Consider the following 20,839-nt stretch of genomic DNA (forward strand, 5'->3'; position numbering starts at 1 on the left):
TGTGTGTGTGTGTGTGTGTGTGGGGCACGCATCGGCCAGGATTAGTGGTCTCGTTTAGCCCAGTGCTTCTCAAACCTTTTCAAGTCAAGCACCCCCAAAATATGTATTTGGCCGTGGACCTCCCAAAAGAGATTTGTGTAAAAAAAAATCGGAATTATTCAAAATGTCCCCAACATACCCTAAGGTGGGGTTGGCGAAAGGGCCTACTCTGTGTGGAGTTTGCATGTTCTCCCCGTGTCTCTCAGGGTAGTTAATACCCTCACAAAAACATGTAGTAATCCTGGTCGCTATAATGCCTCCCCCATGACAGCCGGGGCACCTGATGGAGGGGAAGGGAACTAGTTGGAATAACGTGTTCCTTCCACGCGCTACGTCCAACCAGGGAAACCCCCCCCCCCCCCTGTCAGGTGACAAGAAGGTCAGTTGGCTCTCATGCATTGAAGGAGGCATGAGCTCGGCCCTGGCCTCCCTAGGCTGGTGAGGGGAGTGTAGCGCCCACGATCACTTAGAAAATTGGCACCGGGTGAAAAATAAGGGTTACAAAAAAAGAATTATAAAAAAAAAATGTCCCCAACATTTACGATTATATATATATTTTTTAATTTAAAAAATAGCAGATGATGTGAGCTTGTAGATTTGCTATTTTTGAATAGCCAACATTTCAATGGATAAAATGAGTGTGATGCTATATTAACTACTTTTCCTGGGAAACCCCCCAGATCCTGTGTCTAGGTGAGACATGATCTTTAACACAATCTAAATGTCACAATCTAAATTGAAGAGCAGGGAGACAACCACCCAATGGTATACGTTGTATTGTATTAACATACTCTACCATACAGATTGGACAAAATTACATTTTATTCATTTGAGAAAAAGTTATTTAGTGCCGCTTTAAGGCTACTATGCTAATTGAACAGAAGACAATGTATGACAATTTACAACACAGATGAGTCACTTTAAATTAAGGCAACACTGCCAACAAAATACTGTTGATATTTCACTGTAGTTCATTTTGTCGTAATGCACCGCGTTTCGAGCTTGTGGATCTGATGCTTTTGTGTGATGCTGTAGTGTGATCATGTAGGGCAGGGGTTTTCAACCGGTGGTACGCGGAGGTATTGCAGGTGGTCCCTGGCCATGCATTAAAACAAATAAAAAAATAATCTTTTTTTAAACTTTTTTATTTATTTTACTTTTAATAACTTACAGAGTTCTTTCTGTATGGTGTGTGTGTGTGATATGAAATGTGAGCTTACCATAATCACAGTAATCCTTAATCATATTCCATCATATTCAAACTAAATCACTGTATTTTATTAGATATTATATTGATATTATAGCTATTTTCTCCAGCTCCCTGCGGTGCATGAACCCCCCACCACTATTGTGTGGGGTGGGTCTATGATGGACCCACCACGCACAATAGTGGTGGTCCCCAGGTTGCTCTTAGTCAGGATGGTGGTCCCTGGGTCAAAATCAGTTGAAAACCCCTGATGTAGGGCATTAATTCACGAAAAAACACAAAAAAGTAAAAACAATATGGAGATATAAAGAGGTTTATGCCCGACAGCAACAATATAATATGACAGGAGATTCAGCCTCCTCTGTTGCCCTACACACACACATTTCCAGGAATACGATGTGTTGCCATGGTGTCAGTTGGATAAACAGAAACAATCCCAGCACCAAAACGATAAATAAAATACAATGTTCTATCGTTTGTTTTGTCGTTGTTCTTTACATTCTAACCATAGGAACCTAACCTGTCCTAGGAATCCAGTGTCACGTAGTTGGCTAAGTAAGTAATCTACTATGATGGGAGCCTGTCAGATGTGTGAAGCGGCTGTGAGGAAGACCACAGTAAAACATTGTTGTTGTCGGGCAGAAACCTCTTATCTCCATATTTTTTCCCCCACGTAAATGAATGCCCTACTTGGTAACCCTACAGCGTAACACAGAAGTATCAACAGTAGCAGATCCGCAAGCTCCAAACGCAGCGCGAAACGGATCTGCTACTTAAGATGCTTTTGAATCCTGAAAAGTAACAGTTTTGGACATATGAGTTTTCCGCCCGACACAGACGATATATATATATATATATATGTATACTGCTGCGTGGTAATGTGAGCCTGCCTCCTCCTCGGAAGGGAGAACTGGCTTCCATCGAGAGGGTCCAAAGTTATTGGAGTTCCCTGAATTCCCTGCTGTGCCACTTGCTGGGCCAGCCCTGCACCCACTGGCTTTTTACGAGGCCAGTTGTGGCTCACACTAACCTTTACTCCATGTTGGTACGCGCGTGCACACGTGCGCGCGAGTGTGTGTGAGTGTGTGTGTGTGTGTGTGTGTGTATCTGTCTCTCTCTCAGTAATGACATTTCCAATGGCACTGTTCTCTTGCTTCAAGGGCTAAACTTTTATTCAAGAAAAGTTTGAGCATTTTAGTTTGTTTGGCGCTCCCAGAAGGTCAGGGAGTGTGCTATAGGGCGGGGGCGATATGACTTCAAATCACTATCATGATTATTTCATCAAACTTTTGCATCAGTTACCATTACTGAACGACAAAAAATATATAGTCGGATCTACAAGCTCACTGTTTTCAGTGTTGATTTGTTGATACAGTATATAAGAGGGGGAAAAAACTGCTTCTCGATTATACATGAGCAAGACAAAGTCAGTTATTGGTTCTAAATATCGGTTTTTAATATGCTTTTTCCCCCCTATTTTTTCCCGGTAAATTGCCCAGCCCTAGAGCATGTGCTCGTCTCTGATCAGGAGTGAGTGCCTGAGCAAACAGCTGCGCACAGCAGTGTTGGCGAGCGAGAAGCCAAGCAAAGGCGAGGCATGTCAATGAACGGCTGCCAGCCTGCTCGTTCAGACAGCAGACGGACAGCTGAAAGGCCACGGCATGCTTAGGGCTGGGATCCATGCGTACTGTAGGGCTGGGATCCATGCGTAGGGCTGGGATCCATGCATACTGTAGGGCTGGGATCCATGTGTAGGGCTGGGATCCATGCATACTGTAGGGCTGGGCTCCATGCATACTGTAGGGCTGGGATCCATGCATACTGTAGGGCTGGGATCCATGTGTAGGGCTGGGATCCATGCATACTGTAGGGCTGGGCTCCATGCATACTGTAGGGCTGGGATCCATGCATACTGTAGGGCTGGGATCCATGCATACTGTAGGGCTGGGATCCATGTGTAGGGCTGGGATCCATGCATACTGTAGGGCTGGGCTCCATGCATACTGTAGGGCTGGGATCCATGCATACTGTAGGGCTGGGCTCCATGCATACTGTAGGGCTGGGATCCATGCATACTGTAGGGCTGGGATCCATGCATACTGTAGGGCTGGGATCCATGCATACTGTAGGGCTGGGATCCATGCGTAGGGCTGGGATCCATGCATACTGTAGGGCTGGGATCCATGCATACTGTAGGGCTGGGATGCATGCGTAGGGCTGGGATCCATGCATACTGTAGGGCTGGGCTCCCGAACCGGAAGGACTGGAGCCAACATTGAGGAACCGGAATCGGTTCCATCACGTTTGGAACCGTTTCCGGAACCGTTTTTATGTTTATTTTATCACACTGTCAGAGCTGGTATGTTGATGTCCTGACACCGGTGGTTCTTGAACTTTTTACTTTCAAGGTCCACCATATCTCTTGAGAGTGTACAAATGGAACCAAATGGACCCTTACGGGTCCATTTGGTTCCATTTGTACACTCTCAGAGCCTGCGTGACGATGAGAACATCAGTGATAAACCACTTTCTACCCCGAGGGCCCAATGAGGCTGTGGCCCCGTAAATGTGCAAATGGCAGCACAAACACACTCCTGCACATTGTCTTGCTCTCTCTCTCTCTCTCTCTCTCTCTCTCTCTCTCTCTCTCTCTCTCTCTCTCTCTCTCTCTCTCTCATGTGCACAGCACACACACTCGTCCAACATACTGTAGGGGCAGACGGATGTTTCTTGCCGTCGTGGCGTGGCGGTCGGGTCGAGATTTCTGTCGTTCTCCCTCAGAGATTGTAGACAGGATATCGATGTGCTTTTAAATCCCTATTTAAATCCCTGTTAAGCGCCGGTGTTGCTCAACACACTCACATAGAAATCAGGTCATGTCATACAGTATACTGTACATTTCAGCTTGTGCACATATCTTTGTCTGTCTGTCTGTCTGTCTGTCTGTCTGTCTGTCTGTCTGTCTGTCTGTCTGTCTGTCTGTCTGTCTGTCTGTGTCTCTCTCTCTCTCTCTCTCTCTCTCTCTCATATATATATCTGTCTCTCTCTTTCTCCCACTTTCTCTCAATCCAGTTCAAAGGAGCTTTATGTGTCAAATAAAAACATTCAAAACTAAAAAAAATTATCTACGAAAGGAAATGTATAAACAAAGCTATACATTGCAACTTAGAAAAACTAGTTTACAAAACCACAGAATGTTAATTTGCTGTACGTAGCTTGGTATATGAAGCTGTTGAAACAAATGGCGGCAATTGTTCAGGATTTTGCAGTCATTTGGTTTAAACCTTTTTTGACAAATAGCTATGTTTTTTCAAAAGTATTTAAAATAATACATAGCAGTATTTTTTCTTTCAAATGCTCTCTGTTTGTCTGTCTCTCTGCCTCTATATCTCTTTGGCACTACCTGTATAACACAACAAAAAAATGCTAAATCTTTACTACAATGCCACTTCCTGGCAGAGAGTTGGTGAACATTTTGCTCAACCCTGTTCACTTTACCTACAGCATACTGTGCTGTTTACATCGTTTCAGTGGTTATTAACCCATTGAGACCTGGAACGCATCCGTGTCATTTTTTGATTTTGAGCTAAAAAGCATTATTATACAGTTTGGCTATTCAAAAATAGCAGATCTACAAGCTCATAGCGCGGTATAAGCTTGTAGATCTGCTATTTTTGAAAAATCGAGAAAATGTGTGCAAATTAATATATTTATATTCTTATAAAGCGAACATTTTTAACTCAAATCTTTGCTTCTGGGGGGTCCCTGGAACAATATATGTTTCATCTTGGGGTCCTCGACATGAAAAAGTTGGAGCACCACTGATATAGAAACATAAGTTTTTCAGAAAACTGTTGGGATTTGGAAGACATTATCTAAGAATCGCCCTCAGGTCTTAAGGGTTAAAAGTGGGGTTCAGCAGGGAAAAAATAAACTTTGAGAGTCAATGCATTAGTTGTCCACGCTCTGGTTCCCTGACAGTGTTTGTTTTTTTCTCTCTCTCTTCTTCTTTTCTGCAGGAGGCTCAGAAGGTGAGCATGCCCGTCCCCGTTTTGAATGCTGACGGGACAACTAAGGATGAGAAAGAAGATCAGGTCCCGGCCATCAATGAGGTGGGCTGGATGACCTCCGTCAAAGACTGGGCCGGGGTCATGATCTCCGCTCAGACGCTCACCGGCAGAGTTCTGGTGAGTGTTTCCGTCTTTCATTCATTCATTTTGTGGAACCCGGGGTCTCCCGCACGGGAAGAGACATCTAAAGCCATCAACATCTTAACCACCATTAGCCTAAAGCAGTGGTTCTCAACCTGTGGGTCTGGACCCCCCCCCCCCCCCAGGGGGGTCCCCAGATGACAATGAAGTGACAATGTAAGAACTTTTAAGATCTTTTTAATACCTAAAAAAACTGGTGAAACATTGGCCAAATTGTCAAATAATACAAGAAAGAGGCAAAAGTGTGAGGCGTTGTGAGCTTGTAGATCTGCTATTTTCATAATATTTATCTGTGGAACGGAACCGAGTCAAACTAAATGTAATGCCTCAACTCCTACAATTCCAAGTGCTTGTCAGGGGGGGTTCAAATAATTATGATTATTTGGGGGGGTCAGGGCCTGAAAAGGTTGAGAACCACTGGCCTAAAGGGCAATGCATGCCCCCGTGTCCCGGGGAAGATATTAGGCTCTTTGGTCTTCAGGCAGAGGCTCTGCTACACGTCATATCATACATAAAATGATCTGAAGTAATGTAATATATGATACCTGGTGAACTACACAAGCTGGCAGGACGACACGATGCCCTTTGCCGAGCCTCTCCGCTTGAAGGACCCACTCCAGTGTTATCCTGTATCCAGCCAAACGATACTGCCTACAGTGAGAAGAGAAGAAAAATTGGAAAGCTGAATGTTACGTATAGTGTCTCTCACACACATCGCCATGCCGGCTTGTGGTGACAGACTTTTCACCACAACTTTTTTGTCAGAATATTTTTTTTCCACCATGGACATACAAAAATTACCAGAGACAGAACTAGCCCTAAATGTATACTACTAGTGCTGTGGTCCTCAAAGTGGGTTGAGGGACCTTCAGGGTTCCTTGAAGGTGGTCCAAATGGACCATTACAGGTCTGTAACTCTGAGAGTGTACAAATGGAACCAAATGGACCCATAGGGGGTCCTTGAAAATAAAAAAGTTGGGGAACCACTGTACTGGTGGACTCCTAATGTGTCATAGTAAATCGTGTCATACATATTCTGAAGAAAACCTGGAGACTGACATTCAGTAATTAGGTCTTATGATCACATTTGTCCGTGTATGGACATATTGATGACCCCACACACACGGTCAAATGGATATCAATTTGGAGGTCCTTAAGTTGGCACGAAGGCCATATGTCTGTCTGTCTGTCTGTCTGTCTGTTTGTCTGTCTGTCTGTCTCTCTCTCTCTCTGTCTCTGTCTCTCTCTCTCCCCCCCCCCCCCCCCCCCCCCCACTGCATTGCACTCATTCAGTAATTCACTCTGCTGAGGCTCAGCCTGCCGAAGTGACGTGGGTGGGTGTGTTCTCGTGTGTGTGTGTGTGTGTGTGTGTGAGAGAGCGAGAGAGAGACATTTATTTGTGAACGTATGCAGTGTGTGTGCAGTAGGGATAGAAGTTATCACTGTGGCTTTTCAGTTAAAGCATCTGTGGGAAAGATCCCGCTGCACGCTGTCTTGAACTTGCAAAAAAAAACTTCATTTCAAAGGCGCCAGTCATTCTGCCCATTGGCTGCACTCTGCATTACAATCAACACAACACTAGGCACCTCCCAATTAAAAATTAACAATGAGTGACGTCAAGCACAAGGATAGGTATCCTGACCTGAAAATGCATTGTCTGTTTAATAAAGAGCTTGAGAGACATGGCGACTCCTGTTACTGAGCAAACACTCTATAGCAATGAGTACTATCAGAATATAGAGCTATTTAACACTTATTTTAACCAAAGCAAATCACTAATCCTACTGTACCTTTAACCACTTTATACATTTATATGTTGACTATTCAAAAATAGTAAATCTACAAGTGACGTAGATAGAGCTTGTCTATTTTTGAAAATATTTGAAAAATATCTCAAATGTTTTTTAAAAATTGAATAACTTTTATACAAAAACATAAATCTTCTCTTCTGGCGGTCCCTGGCACAAAACCTTTTCAGATGGGGGATCCTCGGCCAAATACATATCACTTTAGGGGTCCTTGACATGAAACTGTTTGAGAACCACTGGGTTCAACCAGAGGTGCCAAAACTTTTAAGCTCGAGACGAAAAAGATCAATTTGGTGCCTCCCTGGGACCCACACTTATAAAAATATATTATGAATTCATATTTCAAAAATAGTGAGAATAGCCGATCTACAAGGAAGCCAAACAAAAAATAAGTTTTACTCTTGTGTACCTGTAAACAAGAACACAACCTTGAACCTTGTACAAGTTAAGAACGTGTTAAACGTGAAAAATCTTGATTAAACTGCATTAAAACCGGGAAAGCATCCGTCGTTTTAGATAGTAACGTTGGCTATTCACAAATAGAAGATATACAAGCTTGCATCTGCTATTTTTAGAACATTTTTGAAAAATCTCAAGTGTCATTTATTTATTCCAAAACATTTTAAGAATTACTGATTTAGAAGGCATTTGTAGAATCGGCCTCAGGTCATAATGGGTTAACAAATTTTGTTGGAAACATTAAAAACAAGTATATTTACTTGCGACTCATAAAAATGGGTCCACGACTTAGCAATGGGTCCTGACCAATTGTTTGGGAACCACTGGGTTACATCACAACATGGCAATTTATAACATTAATTATTCCTTAACACAACCTTTGCTTCTGGAGGGACTTAACTGAAGTGAATAACTGATTGGTCACTGCGATTTGTCCAACAAACTTTTACCTCCATAAATAAACTAAATGCACCTCCATAAAAGCCGCACATAAAAATGTTTTATTGATTAAAAATGTGTCACCCTCTTGCAGAGATGGTTGACACGTTAATAAATAAGGTAACATTAAAGATATTGCCATAAAAATGAGCACTAGCTTCTGTACTGCCCACAGTCCAATGTCTATTCTCTTGAATGGCCTTAACAGAGAGCGAACAGGCAGCAAGATGGGTGGAGCAGAGCAGAACTAGATGTCCTGATCCTGATGGGGGCATTTTGGGTGGTGAAGGATAGGATTTGCAGTGTGTATACTCTGCATGATATTGAAAAAAAATATGCAACATTGTCCTCTCTCTCGACAGTAAACAAACCAACATACAGTATAAGCGTATACAGGGTATCTGCGTATTTCTAAAGTGACAATGTAATGACTTTAACCCTTTAAGACCTGAGGCGATTCTTTAAAAAATATCTAAATCCTAACAGTTTTTGGAAAAGAATCTAAACAATTTTTTTTTCACGATTTTTCAAAAATAGCAGATCTACAAGTTCATAGCGCGGCACTCGGTGCCGCACTATGAGCTTGTATATCTGCTATTTTTGAATAGCCAAAGACATCTAAAGTGACACAGATGCGTTCCAGGTATTAATGGGTTAAAGACCTTTTCGATGATAAATTGGCCAAATTGTCAAATATTACACAAGAAATAGGCAAAAAAATTCAAAATTGCCGATCTACAAGCTCACAACGCCTCGGTGTTGTCACAGGTCGTAGTTATGTGCATGACGTCACCAAGTAGAGCTACAGTACTGTGCATTCAGCCATCATAGCCTGAAATTCTTGGTAAAGTGAAACACTTGTTTTTTCTTTTTCAGAGCAACTCATTTTTTAAACAGTTTGGCTTACAGTGTGAGGACATAAAAAACAATCTTGTTTTAAGGGGCTGAATCTCTAAGTTATGTTGCTATTGTGAAGCACTCTAGCCAAATGAGGCACAGATGCTCAAAAACACTAGTTCAGCTAAAGATTGGGACAGGGAGGCCACGCCGTTTGTGTTTCGACTCTACGTCTTGTTTGATTTGTCGTGTGCTTTCCTCCGTGAAGCACTCCAATGTTCCTACTACGCTGAACCGTTCAGCTATACGAATTAGCAAACTCTTTTTCTAGCCGTCGCCTGCGTTCATTTGTTTGTCGAGCGGCCCTTTCATTTGCATTGGAATAATAACAGTGCTTCTGTTCCTCGCAGACATTTCATCTATCTGGGCGCGTCTGGGGAACAGGATGTAAACAGACAGACACACACACACACACACACACACACACACACACACACACACACACACACACACACACACACACACACACACAGCGGTATAGGATGGAGAAGAGAAACGATCCAAAACTAATACAGTGTCATTGTTAGTGGGTGTTGGAATGTGACAGTCGATCTGCTCAGCACAGGCGGCTGGTGAGAGAGCGGCGGCCCGCGGCTTCCATCATCAGCCTCCTTTCATGGTGAAGGAGATGAGATGAGCTTGTTCCTTGAAGGGAAGCCGTCAGTTTCCTAAATGAGCCTCTATTTCACCCCCCCCCCCCCTCCCCCCCATGCACTCTCACTTGACATGAGGTGGTTTGAGAAGGACAGCTTTTAATACACCCCTTTCAATCAGAATCAAACATTGTACAGCGGGTGAAGTATATATATATATTTATCAGAAAGATGCTAATGTATCCGGTAGGAGACACAAAGTAGACTCTTCGTGTCTCCTAACGGAAATACACCCGGTCGTCAAATTATTGGCTTAGAAATGCGACAAAAAAAAAAAAAAATCCATGAATTCAAGGCTTCATGGGGTTGTAATTGTTAGAAAATAAGTCATGTTTTGGGTGAACTACTCATTTAAACATTGTCGATGTTAAACATTGTTGAAACGGTTGTTTCAGCAGATTTCCACATTGTGTTAGCGTTTTCTTTGAAGTATAATCGTCTCTGTCGGGGTGGAAACCTCATCATGTCTAAAACGGTTACTTTTCCAGATTCAAAAAAAAAACTGCAAAAGTACCAGATCGACAAGCTCAAAGTTTCGAGCTTCAGGATCTGCTATACTCTTGATGCTTTTGTGTGACTTCGTAGTATGATCAAGTTGTGTGTAAAATTTACGGAAAAAAACTTTAAACAAAGTTTTAATATGGAGGTATATAAGAGGTTTCTGCCCGTCATCGACGAAACGTATCCTCTAATGCAGCGCTACTCAACACGCGGCCCGCGCGCAGCGTCTTGGCGGCCCGATGGTCAAACCCCCCAAAAAAAAAAAAAAAAAAAAAAAAACTTTTTTTTTTTTTTTTTTTTTTTTAAATAGAAATATACATTTTAAAAATATACATTTCCGTTCAAATGTATGGGTTGCTTCCTTTTTTTGGTGGTTATACCAATAAAAATATAATGTTTCTACTTTCAGTGTGGAGAAATCATTTCTAAACATGAGAGGGCTGTTGTGTTGATGTCTCATTTGTACTTCCTTGTACGACGGTGTTCCGTGGCAAACACCGGCGGTTTACAAGTCCACAAGCGTCTCATCCACAACGCCTGGATGACTTGTAGATCGGCTCGCGTTTGGTAGGCAACACCACCGTACGAGGAAGTACAAAACAGTGTTGCCAGATTTAGCGAGAGAAATAAGCAACCAGGCCTATGAAAATACCCATGGCTGCTTTCTTCTTCTTTAAAAAAAAGATATATATATATACATTTTAAAAATATACATTTCCGTTCAAATATATGGGTTGCTTCCTTTTTTTGGTGGTTATACCAATAAAAATATAATGTTTCTACTTTAAGTGTGGAGAAATCATTTCTAAACATAAGAGGGCTGTTGTGTTGATGTCTCATTTGTACTTCCTTGTACGACGGTGTTCCGTGGCAAACACCGGCGATTTACAAGTCCACAAGCGTCTCATCCACGACGCCTGGATGACTTGTAGATCGGCTCGTGTTTGGTAGGCAACACCGCCGTATGAGGAAAATGAAAATACCCATGGTTGCTTTGACACAAAAACAAGCCCAAAGTCGCTTATAATAAGCAGACATGGCAACAGCGCTGCTGGTTACAGGCGCACACAGGCACAGGAGACAGTGTGTCAACAACATGGCCAGGCTAAAAAGAAAGATTGGAGATGAACACAGAGGGTTTCAGCAAAAATGGGAGGAAGAGTTTGCATTTGTGGAAGTGAATAACAAGCCAGTGTGTCTCCTTTGCCAAAGACCAGTTGCTGTCTTAAAACGTGACAACATTAAACGTCACCATGATACCCACAGTGAGTTCAGTGATGAATATCCACCTGGGAGCAACGTAAGAAAAGATAAAATCCGCAAACTTATTTCAGGCTTGCATGACCAACAAACTAATTTGAAATTCAGCTGTAAGGAAAGTGACAGGGTAACAGAGGCATCATTCAAAGTAGCATGGAATGTGGCGAGAAGCCGAAGGCCTTTCACTGAAGGAGAGCTGATTAAAACATGTTGGCTGGATGCTAGTGAGTCTCTTTTTGCTGATTTTAAAAACAAAGACGCCATCATCAAACAGATATCCAAACTGCAGCTTTCTGATTCAACCCTCTGCCGACGTGTGGAAAACATTTCTGATGATTTGTTTTTGAGCCTGGCCATAGACGAGTCTACTGATGTGTCAGACACAGCACAGCTTATGATCTGGGTGCGTTTTTTTAATGGCAATAGTTTCAAGGAGGAACTTCTCGCACTTCTGCCATTAAGAGGTCAGACAAGAGGAGAGGACGTTTGTTCGACACTCATGGGCTTTTTCCGAGGACCAGGGAGAGAGATTGATTTGGGAAAACTGGTGTCAGTTACCACGGATGGAGCACCATCTATGGTTGGAAGGGAGAAAGGGCTCGTTGCATTACTGAGAAAAGAACCTGCAGTTCCTGACTTCTTTTCCTACCACTGTATCATTCACCAGGAACAGCTCTGCTGCAAGCTGAGGGGTGGTGAACTGAAAACAACGATGGGTAAAGTAGTGAAAGTTGTTAATTACATAAGAAGTCATGCTCTTAAGCACCGACAATTCCGCACATTGGTTGAAGAATACGAGACACAATATCAAGACCTATCAATGCACGCTGAAGTCCGATGGCTGAGCAGAGGCATCGTACTGGAGAAGTTTATGGACTTGCTGCCGGTGATTCGAGAGTTCATTACACAGAAGAAGCAGGCTGATCTGTATTATGTCAGTGATGAGAAATTCGCACTAGATGTGGCTTTTCTTGCAGACATAACCAAGCACTTAAATTCCCTCAATTTGAAGCTTCAAGGAAAAGACAAAGTGCTGCCTGTGTTGTTGAATGACGTTTCAGCCTTCAGAGAGAAGCTCTCTCTTTATCAAGCCCAGCTTGGCGACTCTGATTTTACTCACTTCCCAAGCTTACGTGCACAAGTCAGTCAGCTGCGCAGTGTCTCCTTTCAACCAGCAATATGTGTTGCATACCTTGATGAGATTGCCACTGAGTTTGCAAATCGTTTTACTGACCTAAAGTTGATCATGCCAGTGATTCTTATGGTGGAGAACCCATACAGCGCTGATGTGAGGGATGTTTCAAAGCACTGTGACAGGTTTGGCGTTACAAGGGAAAGATTTGAAGAGGAACTAATTGAATTGAAAAACAATAACGCTTTGAAGCAGAAACATAATGATGAATCCATGGTGGATTTCTGGATGCACAATGTACCTGGCGATTCCTACAGCACCATTACTCTTTGTGCAAAGAAGATCCTGACCTGTTTCGGATCAACCTATGTGTGTGAAAGTGCCTTTTCAACGATGGGAATTATCAAGTCAAAGCAGCGCAACGCTCTCACTGACAAGCACCTGCACGACTGTCTGCGCACAGCAACCTCTGCATACCAGCCAGACCTGAGACGATTAGTGGAGAAAATGCAGACTCAAGTGTCACATTAAGTAAGTAGGCCTATAGCTGATTTGTGAAACTATTACTTTTTAATTATTTTCAAGCAGTTATATGACTGAATGTCACTGGAAGATATTCATGATTCTTTGTTGTGTTTGTCTTTTACTGTATTTACAGGTCTGGATCAATAACAGCCTGTCAAGCCATACAGCTGAAGTCAGAAAATGTCATTTTTCGGTTTCTCTCCAAAAAAAGAGACTATTTTGATCCTGTTTTAAACAAGACTTGTATTTTATTTGATTTTATTTTTCCAAAAGAAGAAGGAAGACCTGATTTCATTTCCAGTATATTACATTCGAGTATATTGCCTTTTTCTGAATTACAATCTGTGTATTTTTTGAATGCAGAGCCTGAAACCAAAAAAATATAGGAACAAGTTGTGTTTGTTTCCAAGATGTTATTTTAGGTATGTTATTGTTTGCACCAGTCCAAGAGAGAGTGATATGGCTTAATTTCAGCTGAGTAGGCTATTAGCCTCTTACCTACCTCTGATTTATTGCAACAGTAATCTGTTCATGTTCTCTTCACATTTTGTGAATAAAGTCTCATTTTGTAACGTCATCATTTCATCATTAATCATTCCATGACAATCTTTTTGTTCAATGAGGTTTGGCCTTATAGATGGAAATGTGGCTGTTCTGTCATGTGTAGTGTGTTTTTCAAAATCCAAAAAAAGGATCCAAAATAGGACCGACATTTTTAGCTGGCGGCCCCTTGGACTTTTGGTATTTTGTGAGTGGCCCCTGAGTCATCCCAAGTTGAGTAGCCCTGCTCTAATGCTTCTCCCTTTCACCCCATGGAGCTCGGTGTCTGCTAAAAGCTACGCTGTGGGAGCCAGGTCATGTGTGACGGGGGGTGATAAATATTTGATTGGACTATATTGTAAGGGTGATGACCAACACAAAAAAAAGCTAGCGAGCCCTCAGAGAGGAGCAAACACAGACCGGCCCACGCTTCCGTATCAATCATTTCTCCCTGGCTTTTATAAGGCACACAAGGTGACAGTTTCCCTAATCGAAATTGGATATATGGCTGTGCACGCATGTGTGTGCGTGTCTGTATTACTATACTTGTGCGGACCAAATGTCCCCACAAGTATACTAGAATGTGAGAAATAGACGTTGTGAGGACCACTTTCCTGGTCCTCACAAAATGGTTGTTTTATGGTTGTAATTTTTTTTTTAGAGATACGTTTACGATTAGGAAAAGATGGGTTAGGTTCAGAATTAGACATTTAGAGGTTAGATTTAGGGGTTGGAATTAGAGTTAAAACATGATTTTAAACATGAGTTAAAATTAAAAAGATTTTCTACTTGGTTGCATGCCAGTGTCATGCACCGGGGGAAAAACATGGCTTTAGGATTAGGGGTTAAAATGGCAAAATGTATACAAAATCGCTGTCCAAAAATGTGTCCTCAGAAGAATAGTAATACAAACCTGTGGTGTGTGTGTGTGTGTGTGTGTGTTTGTGCGCGTGTCACAGAGGCTATGATCACACAAAGACGGATGTCTTTGATAAATGACTACTGCGAGGAAACAATGTATTATCGGAACCCTGCTTTGTCGCAAAGTCTCTCACCAGAGCGCGTACGCGCAAATCTATACGCACGCACACACACAACACACACACACACACACACACACACACACACACACACACACACAAGGGCACACGGTCACACGCGTCCTCGCCTGTGTGTGTGTGTGTGTGCACCTGCTGCTCGTTGTTGACTGTTATTTCTCAGCGTGAGCAATGCCCGCCAGCCGTAATGGCTTCCTCCTCCTCCCGCACGTTAACCCCGGCCGTGCCAGCCGCGGGCAACGGCCCGATTGGTTTTCTTTTTTCCAGCCACATGAAGGCCGGGGGCCCCGGTGATGTTCCCTAATGCAGTGGTTCCCGTGCCAAGGACCCCCAAATTGATATGTATGTGGCCGCGGACCCCCACCTGAAAATATGTTGTGTCAGGGACGCAAAGATTTGTGTTAAAAACGTTCACCTTTTAAAAAAAGATTTAAAGATTTGCACGCATTTTGTAGATTTTTTAAAAATAGCCAAAGTATAAAATATGGACAAAGGGGTTAAAATGATTGTGACTTACTTTCAAGAAGTGGTTACTGTATGTTTTGTAATAATAATCAAAATCTACAAAGTAACTAGTAAGTTTTCAAATAATTGTAGTGGAGTAAATATTTGCCTCTGAGATGTAGTGGAGTAGAAGTACAAGTTTGGAAATTGGAATATACTCCAGTAAAGTAAAAAAATACCTCAACATTCATCAAGTACAGTACTTGAGTAAATGTACTTTGTTGCTTTCCACCACTGGCGGTGGCTTTAGATTGGTGTGGTAATTCAATAGGCCCGGGGGTATACTTGATCTTTCCAGGAGCAGCGAAGCCATCCAGGCAGGGAAATCAACAGGGAACGCATAGGGTTCTGCCTGCCTGCCTCCTCAAGGCTATTTGTCTCAATCCAGCCCCTGCCTTTCTGCTTCTAGCATCCAACACATTCTACACAGAAAGGCTTAATACCTACCTGTGTGCACGTGTGTGCATGTGTGTGATTTACTATACCTGTTAAGGCCAGATGAGATGTCCCCACAAGTATAGTAGAATTTGAGAAATAAATAAAGAGAAATGGTTGTTTTATGTTTTACTTTACTTAAAGTTCGGGCCTATATAATGCATTATAATCACATTTATAATGCATTATAATGCACTTATAAGGTTTCATAACACTCGTTATAAATGTTTGTGATCATGCATAACAACTTATAACAAGGTTTATGAAGTATTACAAGTGCTGATCATAATGCATTATAAGCTCAGTAGCATAGCTTAGTCACTGTACTGTATAAAGACAACTTATAACTGACAAGTTATGGTACAGTAGTTCTAATAATAATTGTAATGCAGTATAGATCCGACCTTTACGATTGGGAAAATAATTCAGGTTAGGGGTTTAGACATTTAGGTGTTATCGATTCAGGGCTTGGGGTTAGACTTGTATCTGATAGTTGCTTGTAGGTCTGCTACTGCCCGCTTTAGGGTGAAAGTAAAAAAAAAAGGCAATAGCATTTAAAAATGACATTCATAAAATAGCCATCCTAAAATGCAGCTGTCCTCCGAAGTATAGAGATACAAAGACGTGTGTGTGTGTGTGTGTGTGTGTGTGTGTGTGTGTGTGTGTGTGTGTGTGTGTGTGTGTGTCAGGTGGACAGCCCCAGAAAATCGGATGACTAGGCACCGTTAACACGGCAGTTGCTATGGTTACCAGCATTTTGATGGACAGCAGCACAGAAACCACACACACACACGTTTATTGCTATACTTCGGAGGACAACATTTTAGCACCCTACAAGCTTGTAGAGCGGCTATTTTTGCTGTGTGACATCGTTGCACAACAAAGTATTTAATAGGGTGAGAGTCTAACTAAACCGAACCCCTAAAACTAGCTTGATTTGGCAAATTCCCCACACCTGCCGAATTCCCCGCACCTGCCATTTGATTAGTCAGTCTACTCTTCACAGTCAGTTTGCACTCTTCAGACATTCCCCACAGACGTTTACCACACTGCACAGGGACTTTACATATGGGCATGCCCATATATGTCCATATACTGATAACATCAGGGATCTCCATATATAGGCATAAAAGGGACTGTGATAGGAACTCTTTTTACATTAACCACTTTATATCCTGACTGTGTCTGAGTCTGACCACCCAGTAATGTGACTTTACTGCAGCATTTCTGATTGACTCTTGCATTAAGTTCAAAAAGGTATAGACGAATCCACAGACGCGCTGCCTGTAGCTGCCTGTAGGCGGCCATTGCTGCGGTGTCGCGTCCGCGGAGCGTTGACACCGCAGCAATGGCTGCGCGCAGTGCAGCGCTCCGTGGATTCGTGTATAGAGCCTGCACGCCAAAGACGGTAAAAGATACTTCTTAATTACAAAACGGACAACGTTTCCCTTTGACTCTTGAACTCTTGCGACGTCCTTATTCTGGGGACGAAACCCTCCATCGAAAACAGGCGATCTGCAAGCCCTGGTAGATCTGCTTATTTTCGGTGAGGAGATTTAACTGTAGAGGCAAATAGTAGCGGACCTACTGTATAGGGGACCCCCAGTCATCTAGGCATAATATCGTCTGTTGGGTGGAAACCTCATATGTCCAAAACTGTTACTTTTCAGGATTCAAATTCAAAAACGGCAAAAGTAGCAGATCCGCGGATCTGCTACTTTTGATGCTTTTGTATAACGCGCTGTAGGGCTATACGGAAGCAACGCATTCAATATGAGCATCCCATAATGAGCAAAAGGAAACGGTTGAGGATTATAACCACCCTCCCCCCCTCCTCCTCTTCCTCCTCCTCCATCGGCTGGTGGATTTGCGCAGCATGGCGTTTATACAGAAATATGTCAGGCCTGCCTCTCTTTCTGTTAATGGGACCTTGGGTGGGAACCAGAGACCATCTGCTCTGCTGGCCTCTTCCCTCAGCCCTCTGGTCATCCCTCCGTCCGTCCCTCAGTCCTATGGGCATACATATGTCCGTCCGTCCGTCCCACGAGGTAGTTAACGTATCTCGAGAACCGTTCAACCGGCCGCCAAATTCGGCAGCGCCCGGCGTCGAATCGGTCGGATAGGCGGTTGTCCAGAACCGCCAGAAAAGGCTCTGGCCGTGACCCAAATGAGCCAATTGATTGCCATGGCAACCACAACCTAAGCTTGATTTGGCAAATTCCCCACACCTGCCATTTGATTGTCTCCACCAGGCCGAAGGCGTGGCAGAGACATGTTTTGCCCCCTGTCCGTCCTTCTGTCTGTCTGTCTGTGTACAGATAATAGGCCCCAAATGGACACAGACAGACACGGTTACAACGGGTATTACGTTACAGGGTGGGGCATGCATTACATTTGCATTGTTCCCGAGTAAGCCGGTACCCAACGGGCACCGGTCTAGTATTTATAAAAACCCACAGACACATTTAAAAAATATATATATTTATAAAATGGCAAAAATAGCAGATCTAGAAACTTTTGCATGACACTCTCGTATGACACAATAGGGCATTCATCTAAGAAGAAAAACATAAAATGCTGAAACACAGAGATGAGAGGTTTCCACCAGATCCTGCCTGCACTGTGAACAGCTGTCTCTCACGTGTTCTCATTTTGGGACTGGCGATGTGTGTGTATACGAGATGTTTTCATAATGAGCGTATGTGAGTGTGTGAGTGTGTGTTTGCATTACTATATTTGTGAGAACCAAACGTCCCCACAAGTACAGTAGAATTTGAGAATTTGACATTGTGAGGAGGACCATTTTCCTGGTCCTTACAAAGATAAATAGTTGTTTTATGGTAAAGAAAAGAAAAAAGATACTCCTAGGTTTCCAATTAGAAAAATATGAATGTTGGGGTTAGGATTAGACATGTACTGGTTAGGTTTAGGGTTTGGGGGTTAGAGTTTTCCTTACTTTATAACTCACCGAAAAAATTGCCGATCTAGATCTGCTATTTTTCGGCGTTTGTGTGTGTGTGTGTCATCACATGAAGCATTGTGGTGTTCAAAGCAGCCACTGGCTATGTGTCAGTGGTGGAAAAGGTATAAGTAGCTATAACACAATGTAGAAATACTCTGCTACAAGTAAAAGTCATGCGTTTGAACATTTTAGGTCATTTTAGGTCTGCTAATTTTTTGGTATGAGTAGCTACTTGAGTAAATGTACTTAGTTACTTTACACCATGGGTCTTCAACAGGGGGTCCGGGACCCCTAGGGGGGTCCTCAGAGTTACTACAGGGGGGCTGCCAAATCTTTGCGTGATACAGGGGGGAATGTTTGCCGAAAATAGCAGATCTGCAAGTGTGAGCTTGTAGATCTGTTTGGTGTAGAGGCTTGGTGTAGAGGGGGGAAAAAGAGCGGACCAAGTAGGCTACAGAGCCAAAGTTTACCAAGTATTGAGGGTTTAAGTGGTTAAATGTCTGAAAATACACGTTAATATGAATCCAACGTTGAAAAGATAACTAAAGTAAAAAAAAATATGATAGTGCTGTCAAATGAGACTTTTGCCATTTATTAAGTCTATGGGGGGGGGTGCTTCATCACTCTCTCAGCTAAGGGGTCCCCAGCTAAATGTGTTAATACATCATCACAATCATTTTAACCACTTTATCGTTGGCTATTCAAAAATAGCAGATCTACAAGCTCACAGTGTGTCACTTGGTGCCGCACTACGAGCTTGTACATCTGCTATTTTATGATTTTCTTTTTTTGGAAATATTGAAAATGTTTGGAACATGTTGATTTTATTTTGTACATACATCTTCTCTTCTGGGGGTCCCTCGCACAAAACATTTTCAGATGGGGGTCCGCGGCCAAATGTATAGGAATTTGGGGGTCCTTGACATGAAAAGGTTTGAGAACCACTGCTTTACGCCATTTGGTTCTGTCATCTGTGCTGTCTGAACTCCTCTGACAGCCAGGTGAGATGGATACGTCGGGCTGCATTTACATGAACGGTACGTGCACGTGCCTGGCTGTTGTGTGCGCGTAGTGTTTGGGCTGTGGTGGCTAATTAGACTTTCCCACAGCGTGTTTGGAATGAATGTCTAGTTGCTGTCGCTAAACTCCTCGTCAGCACGGATACAGCTGCCAACGCCATGCAGCGCTGTCTCTCTGTCGACTCGCTCTGCTGCTCGCTATACTTTTGTACTCTGTATACTTTTGTACTTATACTCGACATACATTTTGAATGCAGGACTGTTGTTTAAGTTTTTTTTCTTGCGGTTGTGTTTCTTTTACTTAAATCAGTGGTTCTCAAACGTTTTAATGTCAAGGACCCTCAAATTGACACTTATTAGCCCGCAGACCCCCATTTGAAAAGATATGCCAGGGACCCCCATAAGAGAAGATTTTTACGGCTCTTAGCAGTGATTCTCAACCATTTTAATTTCAAGGACCCCCAGTTTGAGATGCATTAGGCTATGGACCCCCATTTAATGGCATTTCTATCTCTGGGACCCCAATCGACATTTTAAAATCAATGTTCATTTAACTCTGAGAGTGTACAACTCTCTAACGGGTCCATTTGGTTCCATTTGTACACTCTCAGAGTTACAGACCCATAAGGGTCCATTTGGTTCCTAACTATCCATCATTTAGCTGGGGCCCCCTGGAACTCCCTCAAGGACCCCTGGGGGTCCCCGGACCCCACTTTGAGAACCAATGACTTAAAGGACCACTTCACCCATATTCAACATTTCTTCCTATAATATGTCCTCACTAATGCTCATTATAATATCCTACATTTTTGTCCACTCGGTCTGTCTCAGAGGAGGTTCTGTGCGGGCTCGCCTACCAGTGACAGCGTCGATGGCGAATCGAAGCTGATAGAAACTGCAGGCTTTCTATTCCTGGCATGCCACAGTAGAAGCCGTTGTGCTCACTTTCCTTAAATAAATAAATGCATTTAAAATCTTGTTTGAAAATGACCAAACCTGCCTACCGACCATGTCACTGGTAGGCAGGTTTCTGAACTGTCCACAGCCCTCCTCTGAGACACAGAGCGAATAGTCAAAAATGGTACCATGATTGCAATGGTATTGACAAAGGATGAGGCCGCACAGCTCTTAGCCACGCTGCAAAATGTTTATTTTAAAATGAAACCAACGTTTCGACAGTGAAGTCTTCCT

The 20,839-nt window shown here is 42.8% G+C and overlaps 1 protein-coding gene across 4 annotated transcripts in view; it reads left to right on the top strand.

Moving 5' to 3' along the window:
- kcnma1a (potassium large conductance calcium-activated channel, subfamily M, alpha member 1a) overlaps positions 1-20,839 on the top strand; it is a 285,057-nt gene that overhangs the window by 67,784 nt on the left and 196,434 nt on the right. For all 4 annotated transcript variants that reach the window (XM_080448764.1, XM_080448765.1, XM_080448767.1 and 1 more), the window contains exon 2: positions 5,266-5,433. In XM_080448764.1, the coding sequence (XP_080304890.1) occupies positions 5,266-5,433 (168 nt within the window). The remainder of the gene's footprint in view (positions 1-5,265; positions 5,434-20,839) is intronic.

This window comes from Gymnoscopelus braueri (genome assembly GCF_963280865.1).
Source record: "Gymnoscopelus braueri genome assembly, chromosome: 14".
Lineage (NCBI taxonomy): Eukaryota > Metazoa > Chordata > Actinopteri > Myctophiformes > Myctophidae > Gymnoscopelus > Gymnoscopelus braueri.